General features: G+C 38.8%; 1 protein-coding gene across 1 annotated transcript in view; it reads right to left on the bottom strand.

Moving 5' to 3' along the window:
- Positions 1-262: 262 nt before the first annotated feature.
- The window catches only part of ptch1 (patched 1), a 72853-nt gene continuing 49721 nt past the window's right edge, over positions 263-23394 (bottom strand). The window contains exons 16-24 of the mRNA XM_015395771.1: positions 22490-22632; positions 16387-16570; positions 13890-14170; positions 10583-10720; positions 8701-8843; positions 5920-6019; positions 4236-4595; positions 3596-4160; positions 263-2551 (exon numbers count right to left, since the gene is read on the bottom strand). Coding sequence (XP_015251257.1) covers positions 3597-4160; positions 4236-4595; positions 5920-6019; positions 8701-8843; positions 10583-10720; positions 13890-14170; positions 16387-16570; positions 22490-22632 — 1913 coding nt within the window. The 3' untranslated portion in view covers positions 263-2551; position 3596. The remainder of the gene's footprint in view (positions 2552-3595; positions 4161-4235; positions 4596-5919; positions 6020-8700; positions 8844-10582; positions 10721-13889; positions 14171-16386; positions 16571-22489; positions 22633-23394) is intronic.

Below are 23394 nucleotides of genomic sequence, written 5' to 3'. Positions count from 1 at the left end.
CACACACACACACATATATATATATATATATATATATATATATATATATGTGTGTGTGTGTGTGTGTGTGTGTGTACATGCACACACACACATTACATTTAAGCAATCCAAGGATTTTTTTTTTCCTCATCTGCCTCCTATAGCTAAAGCTGGTTTGCAGAGAGGTTACAAAGTATAGAAATATTTCCAAAGTCTCAAAGCAAAATTCAGGAGAAGTGTATTAAAAAAAAGCCTGTCTGGCTAAATTCTGGTGGTGGAGGCATCATGTTCCTGGGTTAGATTTTTGAGGGTTTTTCTTTGTTTTGTTTTTTTTTGTAAACCAAGGTAGATAACCTTCCAAATTCTAAAGAGGCCAATTTTGGCCCTCAACCTGCTAGAAAGATGAGGATTGAATCGAATCTATTTTATTTTTTTTCATCCGACCACATATTTAAATTTTTTGAAATGAAATTAAGTGTATTTGAATTGGCTTGCCAGAGATCAGAATGACAAAAAAAAAAAAATCTCCAGGATTATCAGAAAGGAGAAAAATACTTGTGTGATGTGATATGTGCTACATGCACAACAATGGCTAGGTAAAGATAGGCGGATGCGAAAAAGTTCCTGCCAAAGAGTACTGGATAATAGTTAAAAAATAGTTAGCATAGTTTTAACCAGGAAGGTTATTGCACTGTGCTTTTTAACCTACATGCATATTAGTTTGTTGTTAAGCTTAACTGTTTAGAATGTATGCCACATTATGAGGACATTTTCAAAGGATATGTTGTGCGGAAATCTATTTTTCTAGATATGAAAAAACAGTCATTTTAACAGGGTGTGTAGAGCTTTTGAACCACCATAGCTTGAATAGGAAGAAAAAAGACCTGCAAGTTTTTGAAAGTGTAAGAAAATATTGTTGTAGATGGAGACCAAAGGTTACAGGTAGGCCTGCTGGAACTGACACCTGCAGGCATAAACTGGTCATAGCTGGTGAAGAGAGGGGCCGGTGGGGTACACAAAACTGACCCAACATGTCCCCTCCCCACCAACCCACCCATAAGGTTCAGGCTTGTGCAATTTAGCAGCTGAAAGGAGATGTCCAATTAGTGCCATGGGCTTATGCGGTGGATTTTTAAGAGCTGAGGTCAGTGGGGACAGCTGTGGCCAAACTAGGACCAGTTGTCTTTTTTTTACTGTCAGTAAAAAATCAAATTAAATTTAAAAAAGGGGGAGGGGCTCAGATGTAGGCAGAGGCATGGTGTGATGACAAAAACTAATAGCACAACACACATAAAGCAAGATATGAGGCCTTATTGGTCATAGCCTTTTGCAGGCTGCATGGTCTAGCTTATTGGATGGCCAGAAAGAGCTACTGTACTTCAAGCGAGATATATTCCTGTGAATGAAACAGTCAAGTGCCATTTTGAATCGGGTCATACAGTATACGGTCTGATCTTTAGCTTATCCACAACACCAAGCCGCTTTATAAGGTGCAGAGGTAGCACCGTTCTTTTTTTTTTCCTGTCGTTTTTTTTTTTTTTGACCCTGTTCCAGAACCAGTAACAGTAAGGTCCCCGTAAAAGGTAAAAGTTAATTTCTGAGGTGGGTTCTGAGACTGCTCAGAACCTGTTTGAGCCTGCCAGGGTTTTTCAAAATCATAAAAACCTCTTACAGTAAAATACAACCAGCCTAACAGACAGTGATACAAAGCTGAGTGCAGAAACAGGTTTCAAGGCTGTAAATAAAAATAAAACAAAGACAAAAAAAAACAACAAAAAAATAAAACTTCAGATGTCTTCATACCAAATGATTTTAAATAGCACGCATAGCGTGTTGCGTTAAAACAGTAATTCTTTCATATCTACCACAGGTTTGTGATAAAATTATTATTTTTTTATAGTTTTACAAGCGTACCTTTATACAATGTTTAAAAACACAAAGACAGATGTATCATAGCTTTGTCGGATGATTCTAACAGTTTCCCTCATGTTTTAAATGAGCATAAATGTTAGTTTGAATCTGAGGATGTATCTGGTAAAATGGAGCCGTTTGACATGACACAACCCAACACTCATACGCGCACACATTCATATAACTAGACAGATCACTTGCTCTGTTTGAAGAGAGATTTGCATAGTGTTAAAATGTACATCAGTATTAAAATAAAAATAAAATCTGAGCAGCAACTGTGAATGCTGACAGGTATGTTTGTCCTACATTGAGCTTCCTATTGGCACAGATCCACAGATAAGTGAACAGTAATCAGAGCACACACACACACTTACAAAATGTACAAAAACAGCTCCAGTCTATAAACAAGCAGGAGTTTTATAGCTCCTGAAAATTATACTTACTATTTGTTTATATGTACATATGTATACATCTTTTAAATATAGATAAAAATATCTAAAACAATAGTCCGCTGTGTTACAGTAACATTGAGCACCATTATGGCCACACTGGCAAGCTTTCACGCTACACGGGGTCAGAGGTGGGGCTGTGCCAAGCTGGGTCAGCTGCTTAGTAAGACAGGGGAGTCCATCTTTGGCCAAAGTGCTTAACTTCTCTGGATCTGAGAAAAAAACATTAACAATATACTGTAAGATTATGAAGGTGAATTGTTAGAATTGGAAATGCACAGAGAAGGTGACCCAAATCGGGTTATTTTACGATATACCTCCCAACTAGGGATAAACTGCTCAAACACAGAAAATCTGAGTTTTTGTTCAAACAGTGAAAGACTCCAAGTCAAAGATTTAATGTAACAACATGCATTTTCAGATTTTGTCACTTTAATCTTAACTTGGAGAGTTTTGAAGCCTGCACAAACAAGGTGCAATGTATTTAGGTCTTTTAGTATTTTTAGGCATTCTACCACAGTGATGCGTGTCAACTTTCTGACTTTTAAACTGCCATTTTATTTTTGTCTGGTACTTTTTTGCTTTTATTCATTTATTATTATTATTATTATTGCTGTTTTGTAGATTGTTTTGGTATTTACTAGTTTTAAAAATAAAATACACTTAATAACCTTTCCAGAATTAGCATTCAGGTAAGGGATCTATGAACAGATAACTACAGTACCTTGTTTCCAATTAAAGTAACATTAAGTGATACGCTGATCATCATAGCATTTCCCTAGGTTAAAAAAACAAAAATTATTATTATTTTTTTTTACAGAAGTTAAAATTTTAGCTGTTATTAGTGTTTACCATAATAATCATAGGAGGCATTACAAAAAGTTGCAACATCTGGGTGCATTCTCCAGAAACGTCAAAATTTTTTACTTAAATTGGATTGGCTTGGTTTTGATTGACTTTTTCACAATGTTGCCCATGAAATACTTTCATTTGATAACATAATATATTTTTTGGTTCTTACATTATTGCTTTAAGGTTTCCTTCAGCAACACTTCTACACTAAAGGTTGTGGATACAACCCCTTAGTAGTATTGAGGCATGGTGTGTTGACTAAATGGATTCCTACTGATTCCATTTAATTGTCAATTTCTGTATGCATTTCCAGTATTACTATGTTATGCTGCACCTGAAATTAAATTAGTTGTAAATATGAAACCAATAAGCCAATGGGCCTTCAGAAGGAGCCCGAGTCTCACCTCAGCTAGCTCGTCTACCACAGTTCCTCTCAGCTGCCTCTAATTCCAAGTCCTGGAGCTCCACGGCCTCCACCTTGGCCTCTCTAGTCCCTGTGTGGGAGTACAGAGGCACATGGGGGTCTTGGAAAGCTGGCTCTGGCTCCTTTGGACCTGATGGGCAGTAACTGTCTGTTGCAGTGTACTCTGGGAAGGAGGAAACTGGACCTTGGGCAGAGAATGGGGCAGGGTGAACGGCTACAGTGACTGATGCTGATGCCGTCACCGTGGTGATGGGCTGACAAAAAGTAGCGTTGTTGACGTGTTGGTGCGGGAGATGGTGATGATGTTGTTGGTGATGATGAGGCTGCGAGTTGTGGTAAGAGTAGCTACTGTGGCCAGCTGAGTGTTCTCTGTAGCTGCGAGAGCCATGATGGCCCCCAGCCTCAGTAGCAGTTTCAAAAGCGTCCATGCGCGGATGGGCCGGGGGCGAGGCCTGCCAGTGCTGCTGGCCCCTTGGGTCCCTGCTGCAGTTTCGCTGAGTAATGCCATGTTGGAGCCCAGAATCACAACCCTGAGAGGGAACAAACTGTAATAAAAAAACAATTAGATACTCATTTCAAAAATCAAACAGATCCAGAGAAAAGCTGTAGCTATTCCTTACTGAAGGCATATTATAGGCAGGGGGGTCAGGCTGCTGTCTGGGTGAAGGCCGTTGTCCTGACCCCGTTCTCCTCTCCTCCTCTGTCCGGGCCACTCTACCCCTGCTGGTCCAGTGGTCATAGTGCTGCTCCTCTCTTTGAGTTTGTCCACTGTGCATGCAGCGGTTGTAGTTCTGCACCTCTTGGCTTATTCCAGACACTGTGGCATTAGAGCTGTACTCTGAATCTGATGAGTCTGTGGCAGCACCAGAGTTTGTGGCTGGTCCAGAAGTCTGGTGAGGACGGACCGAGAAATGGACCACTCGAGGAGGGGCCTCTGGGCAGGGGGTAGGTAACCGACTACTGCCATCAGCTGGTGAAACCTACCCAAAGAGAGGATGGAAAGGAATGAAGCAATCAGTTTCTGGACAGCATTTAGTCAATTTCTATTACTAAAACCACAGTTGTCCTGAACAATAAAGAATTAAGTCTAATAAGGTTTTAGTTGATTTTTAAAAGTACCTTGTTTAAAAAAGGTCTCCAATATACATATATATGTCCCACAATGCATCATATCATTAGTGATAATAGACTTTTTCTGGTGAAGGGAAATCATAAACTGTCATTTTGAGCCTAAGATAAGGAGGAGAGTTCTTAACACTAAATAAACCAAATTAACTGACAGCACTAATTTACATTAGACAAAGAAGCCCTTGACACTTGAGAATACAGGGGGCGAGGCTAGCCATTTAGACACCAATGATGCTAAAATTGTAATGGAAACACTGGTATGGTAAAGGAACGACTGAACTTAAGAGGACTAAACTAACTTGTTTTGGTAAGACTGTCAGGATGGTAGGACTGACACAAAGTCCCTAAGTTGACAAATGAGCAGAGACTCTTATGGATAAAACTAATATATGTTTCATTTCTACCTTTAATATCAGTTATGACCTTCAGCGCCACCTAAACATAACATTGTTTACAACTTGCCGAAAAGTGTTGTTATTCCAAATGTTACAAGTTACTTTTACTGGGACTTAAAGGCTTAGGCCAACTCAGGAATATTGGTCCTATTAAATAATCTCTTTGTAAATCATTAAACTTCATGACTTGTTCATCCAAAGAGCATGTCTCTACTCCGTTAGAATCCAGAGGTTGAGTGCTTTAACACCACTGCTGGTAACTTTCTTCACTGTACCCTGAGATGTAAGGCTTGACTGTAGCATTCATTAAAGAGCTCCCCTGAGAGATTTAGCTACATCGTGTTGCTGTAAATCTCGATCTCATGATGTTATGCCATGGTGTCATCAATGCATAACATAATGCATTGATGACACCACTAACAGATTATATGGGGGTATCCGGGAACAATGGCTTTACATGACTGGTGGCCTCTATCATGGTACCACATTTGGTTGCCTTTATTTAAAAAAATATTAGGATTTTAAATATCTGTCACTAGGGAATTAATTGGAACAAATTAAGCTAATGACATTGATGGGTAACTAAATAATTTTGGAAATAGAGTGTATTTTTTTTTTTAACAAAAAAAAAAAAAGCTGACTAAAAATGCCTTAATCGCAAGTTCTCATGAAACTATAGTTTTTGATCCAGTTTTTGAAGCTAGATGTCTTCCTCCTTTAAAGGAATAAAGATATCATTTGGTTGAAATTCTGATAGAGGCTTAAATTTAGTACATCATACCTCTGGATAAGGTCCAAAGTATGAAAGTAATACTGGTAGAAGGACCAATCCATTCAGTACTCCAAGAACTGTCAGGATGGCTAACACTGCAAAAAAATACCTGCAATACAAAACAAAAAAGGGTCAAAATAGGCAAATTTAAATATTAACCTTTCTCTAATGTAAAGAAAAACAAAAAACAAAACATTTAATTTGCTGCCTAAAATATTTTTTATAAATACAATAAGACAAACATTAATCAAAGTGCATAATGCTGCCAAAAAAGTATCAGAATAGGTTTGCTCCAAGAAACAGAGACTAATAATGTAGGGGAACAAAGAAAAAACGTGCAAAGTCCTCAGGTGTTTACACGTAAGAGAGATAAACGCAGGTTCAATCACCACACATGCCCAAAATATTACTTTCACAAAGACACCAGCCACTCCCCAAACAAAACACCAATGTACAAACCCCCCACAGATAGCTGAGGCATGCACCGCAAAAAAAGAAAGGTACCTTGTGTGAGTCTAAGTCCTGCCAAAGAGGGTTAATCTTAAAAAGCCATAGAGAAAAAAGAAAGGGGTAGCATAATTAGCTAGAACTGGTTAATTCAAAAGCACAGGAATAAAGGGGGGGAAAGGAAGGAGTGGGGGTTTATTGGGGTGAGGGCAATCTCTCTTGGGTGTGTGGCGTATAAGCAAACATGGGAAAAACAAAGCAGTGAGGAATGTGAACGGAGGGGGTAAAGGAGGTTGAAGAGGGAGGACACTGGGGTATAAAATGGGGTGGGGGCACAAAAGGACAGGGGCCTCTCTTTCCTCTCTGGTTTTAAAATAAGAGAGAGTGGCAAACAAATGAAGTGAAGGGTATAGAATTTAAACAATTTAGTCTAGGATGAAGAGAAGGGAACCCTGAGAGCACCACCCTTCCTGGCCTCTCCCTCTCTTTTTATTTTTCACTCCATCTTCTTCACTCTCCTTCTTCCAGCTAAGCTCCTGTGAAATTCCCGGCCATTTCACAATCCCCTCAGTCCAATTAAATCCTTATGTATCAGGTAAGACCCCACACCATCTGCTCTAAACCTTGCCCTTGCTCAAAACCAGCCTCCTACATCAGAAAGAGCTCTCTTTTTTGCTAGCAACGTCAAAGGAGGCTGTCAAAAAACCCAATAACCACTAACCCATCTGTGCAATTTGGTCTTTTGAGTAAGGTCAGGTTACATCGGTTCCATTATGTTTTGTGTTCTATGCAGATTATACTGTTTTACTATATTTGTACCAGTAATCATTAGGAATTTAGAGTGAGATAAGTCCTGCCTGTATTTACAATATAGGTTATATTCTGAATATATGTCAAGGAACAAAGAAAAGTGTTTGGCATTAAAAATACTTTCCATAATTATCAAGTAATCAAGTTTCTGTTGACCTGCATTGGAACTGGGTAAAATGTGTGTAGTTTAGACATTCTTTTTGTCAACTTTTTCGCTCGCTCTAAAATAAGGAGGAAGGTACAATTCTCAATTTTTAACCACTTTACTGCACAGCCTCAAAATGTTCCTAGAGCCAGGATTAAGGTATTAAATCATACCTAGGCTCAACCTACTTTCATTTTGATTTTTTTTTAGGTAAATCACACAAATAGATATTTACAGTTTCAAAGCATCCATCTTTTACTTTATAACATATTACAGTAATTCCTTTCAATCAATCACCAGCACTGTCAAAAGCTCAGCTGGAATCACATTTACTTTACATATGCATGCCTGCAGACAAGATATTGGACAGAGAGTCCTGCTGTGTTGTTTATAGGGTACGCATTCACAGGGCTGATGGAGAAATTCAAGGAACAATATCTTTCAGCACAAGCAGAAAAATATGAGCAGGGCCTTGTTGTGATTGCTCCGTCTTGGAGCGCTGCTTTGTTTGCTCTGACAACAGCAGGCCCTTTAAATGGAGGCCCCAGACGGAGGCAGAAACCAAAGCGTAGCACAGTACTGGAGGTGAGGAGCGAAGCTCTGTTGGCCTCTGGAATTAGTGTGTATGTGTGGACGTGCAGGCGTGCCATCATTGACCCCGATGATTACAGGGTCAGGGAGCATAATGGTGTGTATGTGTGTCTATATGTAGGGAACTGTGTATAATTGTTGGCATGTACATACATGAGCAAAGTTTGTGTAATTGCAGATCAGATGGAGTTCACTGCTCCCAGTTCTTAAAGGAACAGGTCAACAAAATTATAGAGCGAAACGCAGAGTCCATTGTGTCCATTGAGAATGCACAGAATTAATTTCAATGCCCTCCCCCATCCCCACGGTCTTATTATAAAAAAACACAAACTCTGAGTTGTTCTTATCACCATAGTATTATTTCCTTGACAAAGCATCTTCCTCTTTTCCTCTAATTTTAAAATCCATCTTTTAATGGTTTTCTCTTTAACTTGTAGGTGTTGCAGACAATGATTAAGAAAAGGTTAACACAATAAGAGGGAAAGAGAGGATATTAGTATGAGTGGAGAAGAAAACATTTTTTTTGTGAAGCTTTAGGTGGATCCTTATTCATAAATTTATCCTTAGTTGGGAAAAAATCTGTAGAAACAAGAGCATGCGGTGGAGATACGGGTTTCAAACAAAAAATGATGGAGGAGGACAAAAAAAGAGAGGCTTTCATGCATGAATGGTGTCTCAGGTACATTCCTTCAACACACAGGTTTAGACATGGTCTTAACAAACTATGGACACCAGAGACCTGCCATACGATAACCTTTAAGTGCAATCCTACGACAAAGCTTTGTTTTCACACCTACCTGACGATGAAGTCAAACTCGGAGCCTGCCAGCATCAAGACGCCCAGTAACGTGGAGAAGGCGCCATCCAGCACCGGGGCGAACATGTGCTCCAGAGCCAAGACTGCCCGTTTGTGACGATCCCCTATGGCTGTCAGGAATGCCTAAAATAAAGACAAACACTTCATGGCTCTTTTTTTCAGGCAGGGTCATTAACTTGGGGAGGTAAAATCACTTGAAACATTAGGTTTTGACAATTATTGCTATGAAGTATTTGTCTTTAGATTAAATGTTTTTTTGACTATTAACACAAATTTTGCAATTGTCAAAAAATGTATTAAACATAAAACAGTGACGAATCTTCGCAGGTGTTTCTAGATAATCAAAATTCAATGATGAGCCCTACCCCCCAGTTCCATTGAATCTGGCGGTACCTACTGCCAAGTTTACCAGTGTTTCAGAGTGGATAGCTTCTGCTCTGCTGAACCCGGATCACGTCATGATCACATCATGGTGCCATAGTAATTTACTTGTAGGCGTTAAATAGAAGAATTGACAATTGAAGTATTTTTTGCCAGTACAAGTGTCTTGTGGGCCTGCACTTTACCTCATCACTGCATCTTGTTTTATTTGGATCTGTTATATGTGAGTTCAAATATTAGCTTTTCTTTTAGTTATTTTTTCAATGCAGTTGATTTACATATTGCCAATTCGCAACACATGTCTTCTCAAGGCACTTTACAGAGACAATTCAACCAGATCATACAGTCAGACTGGCTCAAAGTTTTCTATCTAAGGAAAACCAGCTGACTGCATCAATTCATTGACTCAAAGGCAATCCTTCACACCAAGCTAGATCCAATTCAATGCTCTTATTTATTCTGGCTGTTGATCAATATGAATAGAATATTTACACAATTTATTATATAACTATAGGTCCAGATAATGTGATAAAAAGTTTTCAAATGTAGTCTTTTAATTGTAAATTCGACAAAACTACTTCCTGCCTAATCGAGCCGCTCACCTCAACACTAATGTGGATCTGGTGCGGCAGGTGGCAAAAATAGAACAGATTTTGGAGAAGCGGCGAGTGCCGCCACATCTGGGACGCTTCAGAAACACACTGTCGTGCACCGTGTAGAACCACTCTGAGTTACCGGAGTTGCTGTGATCAGATGCAGAAGCCAGGCACAGCCATACCATGGTGCTTCTGCACCTCTTCTACATTCAGTGGAACAGAGGAGTGAGGCCTTAATCCTTGATGCTCAAAAAGAAAAAATATCCATCTAACATTTGCCAAAAAAATCTGATGATCTGCAAGCATTTGGGGAAAATGTTCTGAGAGCTGATAAGACAAATATTAAAGCTTTTCGAGAGATTTTTAGTCTATAACCTCTGCCAGAACATTCAACTTTTATAAATTGACAAACATAATGTCAGTTTAGGTGATCATGGCAAAATTATTGAGGGTCATTTTGATGTCCCAGGAGGTGGAGAAAATGGTTTAATGTATCAATCCAAATATAGAAGAAATTCCTGATTTTAAAAAACTTGCATGAGATATGTATCAGTTCATTGCCTCAATCTCAATTGTGCATTTATGTTACTGTTTTTAAAGGTTATCCTTCAAAAGCCTAATCAGAGACTGGGCTGACAAATTAAGACAAGAGTTTCTGCTAAATTCAACATTGTTTCATTTCCTTTTCCTGCTCAAATAAACTTAAAATAATAATAATAAAACACTACATAGTTATTATATAAAAAGAACAGCTTGGAAAACCTTCTGCTAAGTTATCTCCAGTATTAGAAAATGTCATCATCTTAAATTCAAAATTCAAAAACAAAAAAACAGAAATTACTTTTAGAATAAGAGATGAAAAGGGTAAGTTCTTAAAGGCCTTACCAGAGCCACATGGACGGTAAACTCCACTCCAATACCCACTGAGGCGATGAGAATAACGACAGGGACCGCACTCAGCTTGATTGCCATTAGTCCCATGAAGCCAAAAAGCTCCACAGTCATGAGAGAGAGAACAAGCACCTGGGGATGGAAATTAACTTTGCATTAGACATTTAGGTGGCTTTACTTACTGGAGACATTCAAAACAGGGTTAAAAGGATAAAAAGTTCCAAGTTTTGCCTAAGTTCTAATCATGTTTCCTTAATTTACTTATACCAAACTCAAAATTGTTTTTGTGACAAAAGTAACATGCACAGGTAATAATAATAAAGATGCTAAGATGATATCACTTATTGCATGTACACATAAAAAACAGAGTCACAGTACTAAATATAGGGTGGATAAAATATTATTATAACAGTCAATCCTCAACAGAGCTCTTATTTAACATTTTTTGACGTTTACACCTAACGGTTAACTGAATTTATGGCAGTTTTTTCTTCTGCAGGCGCAAGCTTTAAATTTAGAATGGACTATGAATGGACGGATGCTTACTGATAGTATCCAAACCTAGTAAATAACTCAATCAACTGTGTGGGAACATAGGTGCCTTTAAGAGTCTAAACGTTGACTCTTAAAGGCAACACAACATGAAAATATGAATTGTGTAAATATTATGAACAGCAACTCTACACGTGGGTAAAATGTGTGTAGGTTTTCCCAGGCAATGGAGGACAGGAGGGGAGTCGAGAGTAAATACCATTATCAGCTGACAGGTGTCAGGTTACATGGGGCCTAAATCTTTTGAAGAGGCCTAGTGTGGGCAGGGAATGTAGCTGTGTAAATTTGTGCCCTAAAGGTTTTTTTTTTTTTTTTCTTCATGGCTGCGGTACAATCTAAATTGTATTTCCATGAGAACAATTAGGTAACAAGTGGGCAAAAAACAAGAAAAACCTTACATCTCGATAAATTCAGAGCCTATTTTGAACCTTAAGATTATATTTCTGCAAGTTAGAAAAAATAATTCACCATGTAGGTTTGGATTCTTTATTTAAATATTGGAAAGTATTTTAATGCAGAGGGCTAATCATAACTGATAGCTTCTGTAAAGTTTATATGACTGCCTACACTCTGTATATGGCAATGCATTCTTAAGCTTCCAGCTTTTGCTTTTAATACTGCAGAGGTGGCTGTTTGGTCCTTGATGCCTCATAACAAGCCTTTTGATGTTGCTAGTAAAGCCTGATGGATGGACATGAACTCCTCTCCTTCCTTGTTTTAATGCCTCAGGTGGCCTAGCAACTGCCTGTTGTAAAATACAAGCCAGCAGAGAGAGAAGCCAGATATCTCTGTAAATGTGTTCTATGAGAATAACGTCCCTGTATGTTATACAGTCATACAAGTTATTACTGGACACCCTGTGTGCTTGTCTGTTTCCACAGAAACCCTGGTTGAGGCAATTAGTAAAAGACAGAAGTGCAAGATGGGAAGAAAAAAAAAATTCAAAGGCTGTCTTATGGTGGTCAGGAAGGGAGCTAGCTGCTGGAGAAACTTTGAGTACTCTCAGCATCCATTTCTGCACTGATGTCTGGGAGTGTCACAGTAGACTAAACACACTGGCCCTAACAAAACAGCAGAAGATAAACACTGGTGACAGGGGCAACGATAACACACAGCATCCCTGTCTTTCTGAGCCTTTTTATCATAACACTGTCCAAGCAGTGGTCCATTATTTATTGATTTTTTTTTCCTTTGGGGAGGGGAGGGGGGGATAACATATAGAAAAAGGAAACAAGATGCACAGGGCAACGGGTATAATGCCGGGAACTGGCTAATTTTCAGTTAGATCTCTCTGGCCAATAACTGCACGGTCTGAAACTAAAAAGATTCAATTTTTTTTTTTTTTTTAAATCTGTGTGACGGACAGACAGACAGACAGACAGACAGACAGATAGATAGATAGATAGATAGATAGATCTCACAATGGAAAAAAATTCTCTAAAGTATACACAGTGGATCCAGATATATATACAGTGGATGGGGAAAAAAATAAAGAAGAAGAAATGCGGAAGATATTACTCAATGTACAAGACTCAGAATACCTTACTTTCTGTAGTTATTAGGTGTTAAACATATTGAGTCAGAAGACATGCAGAGATGATAAATGTTAAATGATATCTGCACCTCATTCAGGCTATATATGAGCAACAAAACACTGTTTTGCAGCTTTTGCACACATCCCTGTTCCAACACAATGGAAACAAAATACTAAATTACATCCTTGTCTATAAGAAAGTTTTGCAAAGGCCTGGCCACTGAACATTTGTTTGAAGCAAGGATACATTCAAAAACTCTATGATAGTGAATATCAAGGTCCCACGTTGCCTTACTCTGGGGTACAGCCTTCTCGCTCTAACCAAATTGCTTTCTGGTTCTTCTGTCGTTACATATGCTGAATTTTTAAATCTTAGCACCCTTTTGGGAATGATCCTCTAAAGTCAGAGGTTAACAAACTTTACAAACGAAGGAGCAATTTTGCTTCAATGAACCTCTAAAATTAAATATACCTGGCACTGGATGACCTCATTGATTCTTAGAGAGAAAAAGATGTTTTGTCATAGTACAAACGCATACAATGTAATTTCTTTTTTCATTATTGTGAAATTGTGGAAACACAATTATTTCTATTTGTAATTGTAGGTTTTTGAGAAATAAAAAATGTAGATATTCTAAGGAGGCAAAACAAATCCTGTTCTTAAGCAACAAGGCCAGTTGAATAATTTCTTTGCATGGAAAATATAGAATTATTTAGAATATAAGGACCATCATCAAAAAATTATGTACAAGTGCTATTAAGTTACTGTATTTCTCTACAGGCATTAGATCTGATGAGCTAAAATTAGCCTTTCCTATATTCTATTTATACAACATGAGGGTTCATTTCTAGATCTAGGTAGTCTGAAGATGTCGAATGTTGCTGATTAGGGATCCTTGTTTAAGGGAATAAGCGCAACAATAGTGTTTTAGTAAAAGCAGATGCACTATATTCTCATTATTATGTTTTGGTTTAAAATAATAAACCCCTCTTTTTCAGAGAATACTATACCAATACAAATTATCAACCAACACTCACAGCATGAAGGCTATCAAAAATATATATATACGTATATTAATCATAGTTCTTATAGGAAAATCTAAATTAGCAAAAAATTGTCTAGAGAATTTTAAAAGTCTCAGAAAATCTGACTGGTAGATTAAAAAAAAAATATGTATTTTTGTTGTATGTTGTATTTTTGTTATCAACACTCACTATGATGCCAGCGGTCCACGGGTTGAGCAGGAACAGAGCGCAGATCAGAAAGGTGCAGGCAAGTACAACACTAATGGAAAGGAGAAGCCAGTGGCGCAGGCTGACATACTGCTCCCAGAAGAGGAAAGGGTAGCCGTTGGGGTAGGAGGGCAGGCCTTGTCGGCTGTAGTTGTTGCAGATTGCCCGCACGCTCTCGATGGCCTCCACAAACTGTGGGGTCTCCCGGAGCCCGTTGAGGTAGAAGGGGAACTGTGCGTATTCGATGGGCTCGGCAGCAGGAACTGAATGGAAAAGAAGTGGAAAAAAGATTTTGTTAACTCTATACACTTGTTTAAAGATCAGGGGTTAAATTAAGTCATAACCACAATTCTCCTTGCACCAGATTTTCACTCTGGAAGACACAGGTTTCAAGACTGATTATATTGCAACCTTTGAGAAACTAACTTCTGAAGAATCAGTTAAAAGCAACAATCGGAACAAAAAGTTCTGATTACCGATTAATCAATCTGCAGTAATAATCTAGAATGCTCCGTCTAAACCAGCAATACTGTGATCCACCTACTCACTTTGTTTAAGGAGAAATTGAACCTGTAGGCAAATGTGCAGTGTGCATGTGGGGGTGGGTTGCAGAGATACGTTAAACAGAGCTCCATTGACTCGGACCTGGCCAGCCTTAGAACAAGACTGCCTAATGAGGGCCTATCAGTTCCAGACACAGCAGACTGTCAGAACTAAGGTTGATTCACAGTAATTACAATGTCAGGATCATTGCCATTACCACGCCCTAAACACAGCACCACCACATAAGGAAAAATATCAATGCACAAACACGTATAGCTGCTTGTCACTTGCCAATGAAGTCATACTTGGAGGTGAAAAAAGGTGTTATTTAGATTCATGCTGTCAACTCTTTGCCACATGTGGCAGCTTGAGGATTGCTCAGCAACTCCATGTCTACATTCAGTGCCATGCAAAAGCATGGAAACATCTATAATACATCACGTTCCAATTACAAAGGCAGTCTATGTATATTTTTTCATTAAAACTGTAAAGTGGGGAAAAAAAGCCATTTTAATTTTCATAAATTCGACTTCAAAAACTATGGGACATAATTAGACAATCAATACCTCAACAGCATATGTGCAAAACCCTCACAAGCTGTGTTTCCATTACAAATGTCTAAAACTATGTCTATATTGTGCTAAATAAAAAAAAAAAGAAAAGTTTTGCAATTGTGGTATTTCCATTAAACAACAAATACAATTTAAATTGCACATGAATACATGTGTTTTCAGGACACTCTCAAAACACCTTGGCATCATTAGTTGTAAACACATCCGTGGCTCTAGTGGGCGCCATCATCCTCCAAATACTCTCAGTCTCCTTCTTCTTCGACTTTTTACAAGGCAGTAAAGTCCAGTTTTACACGTGACTAATTTGATGCAAAAAAAAAGTATTTACCTTACAGTTTTGTGAAATATGCTAATTTCAATATGATTGAAAAAAATCACCTCATCAAAGCGTAAAAACTTTTTTTAATAATAAAAAAAAGTTTATTTTTAATTGCAGTATTTCCATTTAGCAAATTTGATAGTTATTGGAAACACATGTTCTGTTGCAGATAAACATTGCCTACAAACACATTATCTCTCAGCGAAAACTTGTGTTCTGCTAAATTAATATGGGAATAAGAAAGTAAGAAAGAAAACTCTAAATGCAGAGTATTCTTGGTAGAAAACCTGTATGATGCAGAGAACTCCTCAAGAATGGAATAAAAGTTCACCTTCTAGTAGTAAAGGAGCAGCCAGAGCTACATGAATGGTTGAGATCAAATCTTATCAATTTGGTAAAATGTGCCAAAGTCCTCATCTTACCCATATTGCTCACTTATCACAAACTACTTTCACAAATTGCCAATCTGTGACAAGAGTTGAAATTATAATAGCAGCAAAAAATACAAAACACTGAAAAAATGACTTGGCAGCATAAATCTTCCCTAACGCAACATAGTAAAGAACTTCACTCTGCTTTTCCAATTGCATTACACAAGTTATAAACGTCAAACAACTTACCCAGTTGTTCATCCAAACTAGACTTTATCTCAACTCAAATAAACGTTAAGTTTGAGGTGGACAGTCTATTTGTGGTATAGGAATGAGAGTCGAGATTAGGGTCAGCAAGTTTCACTAAAGTGTGTGTGAGTGTGCTTGCAAGCCCAAGGGTAGTCAGGATTATACCATTAAACCACAGGCACTACACTGAGTCGTGTCCCAGCCGCCAGCTTTGCAACCTGAGCTCGCATAAGTGCACAGTCTGCACTGGTCCGGCAAAGTCTATTACCTCATTTTGAGCTTAGAGGCGGACACAAAGCAATAAGTTAGACCGCAAGAGGTAAGCAAAACTCAGCCTGCGGTGGCCGTGGGACGGAACCAGTAAAAAAAGTCAGGCTGAGCCCACGTTGTGTTGCATTGAAAAGCCTCCCTACATGTTGACTTACTGCTTAGACGCGTCTCTGGCATGGAGTCAGTCCGGTCGTGGAGCCACTCAGGAGGGTGTGGACGGATGTTGGCCTGTGAGGCGGCATACGCCACGGGATCATTGCTGACCCAAGCGGTTAGGTAGATGTAAAAAGCCCCAGGGTTGATGATCCCATCAGCATCCACGAGTCTCTGTCGAGTCAACTGCAAAAACCCGCAGAAAGCATGGATTAATGACAGCAACCATTACCAATCTGCAATCTTTAGAGAAAGACGTCTGCTGAAGTCCTTCATTAGATCAGAACTCAACTGGAATACTTAGAAAACTGGAAAAAAAGAGATTTTAACATTAAATAAAGATGGTGGTGCTTTGCAGCTGTTTTGCAGTGGTTCTGTGGAAATCAACCATGTTTTACGATAACATTCTACAGGTGAGCCGACCACAGAAATGTTTCCTTTTACACATGGATGAGTGCAAGAGAACGAAACACCATTCAAAGCTGGAGGCAAACATTACCTCCGCTCTCTCCTTTTCCGACCAAAGAAAAGTCAACAAGTCAAACACTGGTTACCTTCTCCAAAAATTCCTGTACTACTGATCACAGCTTCCCAGAATTATCATGCCACATTAAAAGATGGAAAATGTTGAATCAGCTTCTCCCTATAAATACAGCAGATACTGGCTGGCCTACCTCAGGCCATATGTCCTGACCGCTTTGAATAAACTTCTCAAAGTAGCTACTAGACGGCACTCTTATGCCGAGAGGTTCTGGCAACTAAAGAAGAAACAAACCTAACTGGACTAAACGTGTAAGGATTCCTGTATTTAACACAGAAACAAATAAATATGTTTTTACTGCAATCTGCTTTTTTATATTCAAGATTCTTTTATATAAACCAATCCTTGTTTTTCATTAGACATGTTCAGTGTTTTGCCATAGAGTGTGATACTTTTGCACCCTCTCAACCACAATAGGATACAGTAATTTTAATATCAAATCCCTTACTGTGATGTTGTCATTCCTTTAAACACCTCCCATATTTTCTGTAAGTCTTGATTGAATTCTTTTTAAATTGATAAATGTCTTCAAGAAGACAAAGTCTAACATATTTATAAACCCCAAACCATGTATAAGTAAAATGTATGTTTTTGGCTGGATTTTTAGCGAAGCTGCAGAGTCCAATGATCTAAGCAAAGTAAGATTCCCAGTTTCTTTGAGGCAGTGAATGAAAGGCTGCGTCTCCTTTTGTTTTAGCTTAGAATTGGCATTATCAGTAGGCGCTGATCACAGGACCTCAGGGACCTCCTGGGAATATATGGATGCACCAGGGCCCTAATATAAACCCATACTTGCCCTTAAATAGCTCCCTAAGTCAGAACAAGAAGTCTGAAATGCACTTTACTACTGTATAAGCTGGGGAAACACATGTAGGTGGTGTGTGTGGATGTTCAAATAAAATATATTTGGCTCATAGAAGCTGCAGCTTGGACTAAAACATCTGTCTGTAACAATTTTCGATTAAAGAAACTTATACTGAAACCTATATTTCAGTTTGAATTATAATTAGTCGTAGAAACAGAATTTTTGTTAATTTTGAGTGTAAATTACTGATGTGTTCGGTTTAACTGGTGCATTAATCGTCCTCCTTTTTTGGTATCTTTAAAATGTTTTTCTTTTGTTAAACATAGACCTACAGAGCTACTAGCAAATACTTTTACTAAAAAAATAATTGTCAATGTCTTAAACAATTAAAAAGAAAATGGAGATTTCTGTATTCTTCTTCATTTGCTAAAGATCCCCAAAAACTTTCATGATTAGCACTAAATCTGGCTGAAGGAGGGTTATTGTTGTATTTTATAAATCACTGATTTTCCACAGTAAGAAAGTGAAGCCATTGTATTTGATGGTGTTAACATGGTAGCCCAAATGTAAATCGGTTTAACGTTTTAAACATTTCAGACTCTATCTGTTGCTTGAATCGTAACAATTTCCAAACAATAGTTTGTTGCCCTTGTTCAAATTAGATAGTTTACGCTTTTGGTTATGCAAACGTTAAAAGAGGGATGTTTGTAAAGCTGCACCCAGATTGTTAACTGTGATATCAAAAAATATCCTGATACACAATTACTGGTCACATCTGGGACTTCTTGTAATGCTTCTCTGTGGAGGAAGCCATAAAACCTGGTATTTATCCCCAACTAACCAGAAATACAAGAAGTAATTTTAATTTGCTCGCTTGTTGTAGTTTTATTGTGGTGATTTCAGCTTTAATTTTACTTAAGTAGCTGTATTGAGTGTATGAAATGCTGTCTAACTGAAGATTGCTAATGTGTGGCCTAACATGGCTACCTCCTGAGAGGTAAAACCATTACTGTACCGTTCCGCCACTCTGCCTTCTAGGAACCATAAATCTATCTTTCACAGAGGCTGGGAGAGTTTTTAGAAGCTGAGCTGGACTCACGGCGTTACATACATGAAGAAAGGATTGAAAGATTTTTTTTTCTCCTCCTCCACTTTTTGTGTGTGGGGGGGTTGGGGGGGTCTAGCAAGAAAAAAAAAAAACCTGACTTAGTGTAACAATAAAAAAATTGGCTGGAGTCCCTAGGCGCGTCTGTGTGCAGTTAACCTGGTTGTTAACACTGAAGGAAATGCCACCCAGCAAATGGAGTAGAGCTATAAAAATAACACAACATCTGTATAAATGTTGCTCACACTTGGTTCTCCTGACCCCTATGGGTACCCAGAATGCCTGGCGCCACAGATTCAACCGGCCCTAAAAAGAAAAGAGCTCTTGATAGTGTTAGCTTGGCCTTTTTCTTCAGACTTTCATTGTTTCCACCTCCTCCTTGACTCTCTGCTCACCTCCATCTGCATTCAGTCACTGAAAGGTCACCTTTGTGTCGCTTTTTAACTCAAACTCACGAGGAATTAATATCCATCAGGTAAGAGGAGAGAAATAATAATGATATAAATTCTTCTTCTAGGATTTTTCACATGGAACATTCAAAATATTACTTCAGTAAAAAAATGTTGACACTAAAAACAGAAAAACAAAACTACAATGAAATGCATACACACAACTGGCCTTAAAGCATTGTGTTTGAGCTTGGCTGATTGAAGGAAAGGACTAAAGAGAAATACAGAGTGCAGGATTTTGTGTAGGTAAGTCAGAGAGAGGGAGCAAGAGCTGAAATAAGAATCTGGATTGAATTTAATGTCAGAACAGGCAACAACTGTATGTCTTCAAGCTGTCATGGGAAGCCCAGTCAACTTTACTTGTGGCCCTTTGCGCCTTAGAGCGAGTATTCTTTCCTTAAAGACAGAGGAAGTGATGTGAAATGCTTTTACACTAAGGCTGTTCCTGCCTCCTGTCAGAAAATGCAAGTCCACTTTAAGCCAAATGCAACTGAATTAAACTGACAACACTCTTCAGTGTGGAAAACGTAACTGAATGTCCACTAACAGTTTAATTTTGTTATAAATAGATAATGTGAAGGCTAGAAATGATCCTTTTGAGCTTTTATCTTAAGTGTGTCACAAAATATCCCGGATTCTGAAATGTTTGTCTAGTTCATTCCTCTGGATGATACACATAAAGTACATAAATGTGTTAGCAACACAGAAATAAGAAAGACCTACTATACAGTGAATGCTCTTTGACACCCAGTGGGACCCCTCTTATGTAACTAATAGGCAACTGGTCCAAACAAAAACAAAACTTAAAAAAATATTTCAGTTGATTACAACAGATCAGAAATGGCTAAAATAAGTAGTAGGCCAAAGTTCTCCAAAAACAGGTTGAGCCTAAAGGGCTGGTTATACCCCCGCAGCAGTGTGTCGCAGTGAGCTTGTTGCAGGTGTGACGCTGCAACAAGCTCACTGTTATTCCACACCACAACACAAGAGGGACAATCACGAACTAGCTGTGGGTCTAGATATGGCCGAGGCGGTGAAGAAGGGGAAAAACGCAAGGGGCAAGTTTGTGTGACAATGCAGGGACATGAGGGTGAAATAGAGCGGGGATCCTGGGGGATAAAGGGTCCCAGTGTTCTCGCGCACCTCGCTCTTCTAGCTGGTCCATCTTCACGAGTCGTTTTCCACAATGGCGGTCATACAAACAAAACAAGCTGGTAAGGTACCAAAAACAGGAAATACGCATAGTGTAGAGCAGATGAAGAATTGACCAATCAGAGGTCTCCTTTCTCTCCTCCCTGGAACGCCATCTGCGGTACTGTCTGCAGTCACCTACAATTTGAGGGAGTTGCACCAGAGTGTCTGTAGTAGGGGTGGCATACCTGCGTTAACCGCAACACACACGCAGACGACCTGGTTTCTGAGCATAAAACGCTCTTAAGGCCCAAGCATTCTGCTAATAGGCCTTTCTTGACCCAGGATACTGCAGTGTTGTCGAGATTTCATAAAAAATCTGCTCAGCGTTAAATGAAGAATAGATAGTTTTACGAGTCCTGGCCAAGAATTATGTTTTTGTATTTCTTTGGTTCCATTTTTCCATGTTCTATTCTCTTGCCCAAGAATGCAGCTATAAATCTATATCTCTTCCCCTCTAAGCTTTAAAAAGCATACCTACACAATCCTCCATTCTCTTGTTGAAGTTGTGCTAATTAGATCTCAGATCCATATCACAATCCATGCACAATCTTATCATCGGCGCATTGGTATCTCCCTGTTGACATACACCAGACATGATGTGATCATTTGCAAAATTCATTTCTGGACCTCCTTCTAAGATCTAAGCTGCTGCCTGGGTTAACTTCAGTCCTAGTTGGATAAAAAAATTTCCCACAATGCCAGACTGGAGACAAGTCACGCTTCCACAACTGAACTGGAAATTGTTGAATGATTAAGATAAAATCACTTGCTCCATATGTTTACTTTCTTACATTTGAGTCAAGGGTGAGGTGCAAATTTCAACTAAGTGCTGCGTAAGCAAAAACAGCGCAATGACCTTATTGTTGTTCTGCCAGCACTAATAATGAAATACAGCGGGCGCTAAACTCAGACCACCAGACAGCAGAACCCAGCCTCTCTGTCCGACTGGTGTGCAAAGGCTTTGAAAACAGAGGGAGCTCATAACACACAAGTGGGGAGTGGTTCACTATTCACGGATCTCACACATGGAGAAACTGAGAAATGATTCAAATGCAGAGTTGCTGTTCGGAGGCAGACCAAATCTCCAGTGAGAGTTTTACATTCCTGGGCTAAGAAAGAACATTAAAGTAGAGAGAGAAAAAAAAATCTTACAGCGGGGTGTGTCTCCTCTAGAGCTAATTACATAACACATTAAAGAAAATAGATATATGCATTTAAGGATATGCTTGGAAATATTTGAAGGCTCTAAAATGTTCTGAGCTGATAACGGATAGGATTAAAACCTAATTGGATGAACAATAGGATGTGATATAACTGTTCAAATCATCACTGATCACATCACAATGGAACTAATTTCAACACTGTTTGTCCGATTGTTAAGCCTGGATACAATCGGCTTCTTTATCAGAGTGGAGGATGCAATGGCGGTCTAATTGCCTCCTGTGAAGTCAGCAGTCTTCTCCAGGGTGATGTAAGCCAAGGGGACCGATTCAGATCCTCAGAAGCCACGATTCTATACATTTTATCAATCTTTTGTCCAACCATGTGAGGTTAATCATGAATGAAATGCTGGTGAGGGAATTCAGACATTTAAAGCATGTAAGCATGTAAGAATAGTCAGTCTGGAAGATTTGAGTTCCCAACAGAAAATAACCGTTAAATATCCTTTTTTTGTTTTGCTTGTTTAATATTCTGCTTTTTTTATTTAAACTGAATTTAGGGTTCTCATCAGCTCTACACATAATATTTTTTTTTATTTCTTTTGGGATTTATAAACATTTTTTTACTGAATTGAAAAAAATGGCTGAATTACACACTTAAGTATTGTACTGCGGGCTTAAACAATAAGTCCTCTATTTGAAAATAATTAATATAAATATACTGGTTACAATCTTGCCGGAAATATTTATATTTTGCTTGAAATATAAATAGTGCACCTATTTTCATAATGAAGATTGTATCACAATTATTGAGGTGACAAACCAGAATGGGCTTGAATCCCCCCACACACCTGGCTCTTGTTGATGGGCTTGTCCCTGCGTCCTGTCTGCACCAACAGTTTGTAAGCCAAGACGCCATCATCAGAACCATTCTTGTAGCTGTTGACGGTGATCCGGCCGGCCTTCCAGTCCTCGTCAAAAGCCTTCTGGAGTCCTGTGGGGAAACCGCAGATTGGTTAGATTAGGATGTTTTAAAAGGTTACACACTCTGTTATCCTCAGCCTCCTTTTACGAGTCAATGGCAAAGTATACGTTAACAGGAAAATGGAACACGTAATAACCCGGCATGATAAAACAGAATGTGACACAACTCTGCAACTTAACCTTAACCTCCGTAATAAGCATCATTGATTTTGCATAACTCCATTTCCAACCACAAATCCTGACTTCAAAAGCCTGAAATCTGTGTGGTTTTAATTCACAGAAATTGTTGGGCGACATATCAGCAACATGTGCCTCCTTTTCTATACTTTCTCCCTAATCCATATGTGTACCACTCCTCTCCCGTCTGCTCTTCCCCCCTCAAGGCCCATGCTGTGGTCCGTCTGTGGGAGATGTTGTTTTGGGTATCTTTCCTTGGCCTGTCTGGCTCCAATTTGTCCCACCATTGCGGAAAGGAAAATCAGACACAGCTCTCCTCTGTGTGGTTCTCCAGTTCATACACACACTCCCACAGGATGCCATCGCATATTTCTTTTCAGAATACATGTTGGTGTATTTCTTGTTTTTTATCATTTACTTTGATCTTTTTGAAAGACTAAATAAGAGTTTAGTGTTTATATTAATCTGGGTTTATTTCCCAATATTTCCTTTTGTTTTTTATTTTTTTTCCTAAGAGTGAAACTTCTGGAGAGCTTCGTTCTTTTCAACTAATTTAAAAGAGGGATGGATGGATGGATGGATGGATGGATGGATG

The sequence above is a fragment of the Cyprinodon variegatus genome, unplaced genomic scaffold, assembly GCF_000732505.1.
Source record: "Cyprinodon variegatus isolate N-32 unplaced genomic scaffold, C_variegatus-1.0 Scaffold26, whole genome shotgun sequence".
Classification (NCBI taxonomy): domain Eukaryota; kingdom Metazoa; phylum Chordata; class Actinopteri; order Cyprinodontiformes; family Cyprinodontidae; genus Cyprinodon; species Cyprinodon variegatus.
Note: the sequence above shows the minus strand (reverse complement) of the source record. Positions and strands in the feature narration are given on the sequence as shown.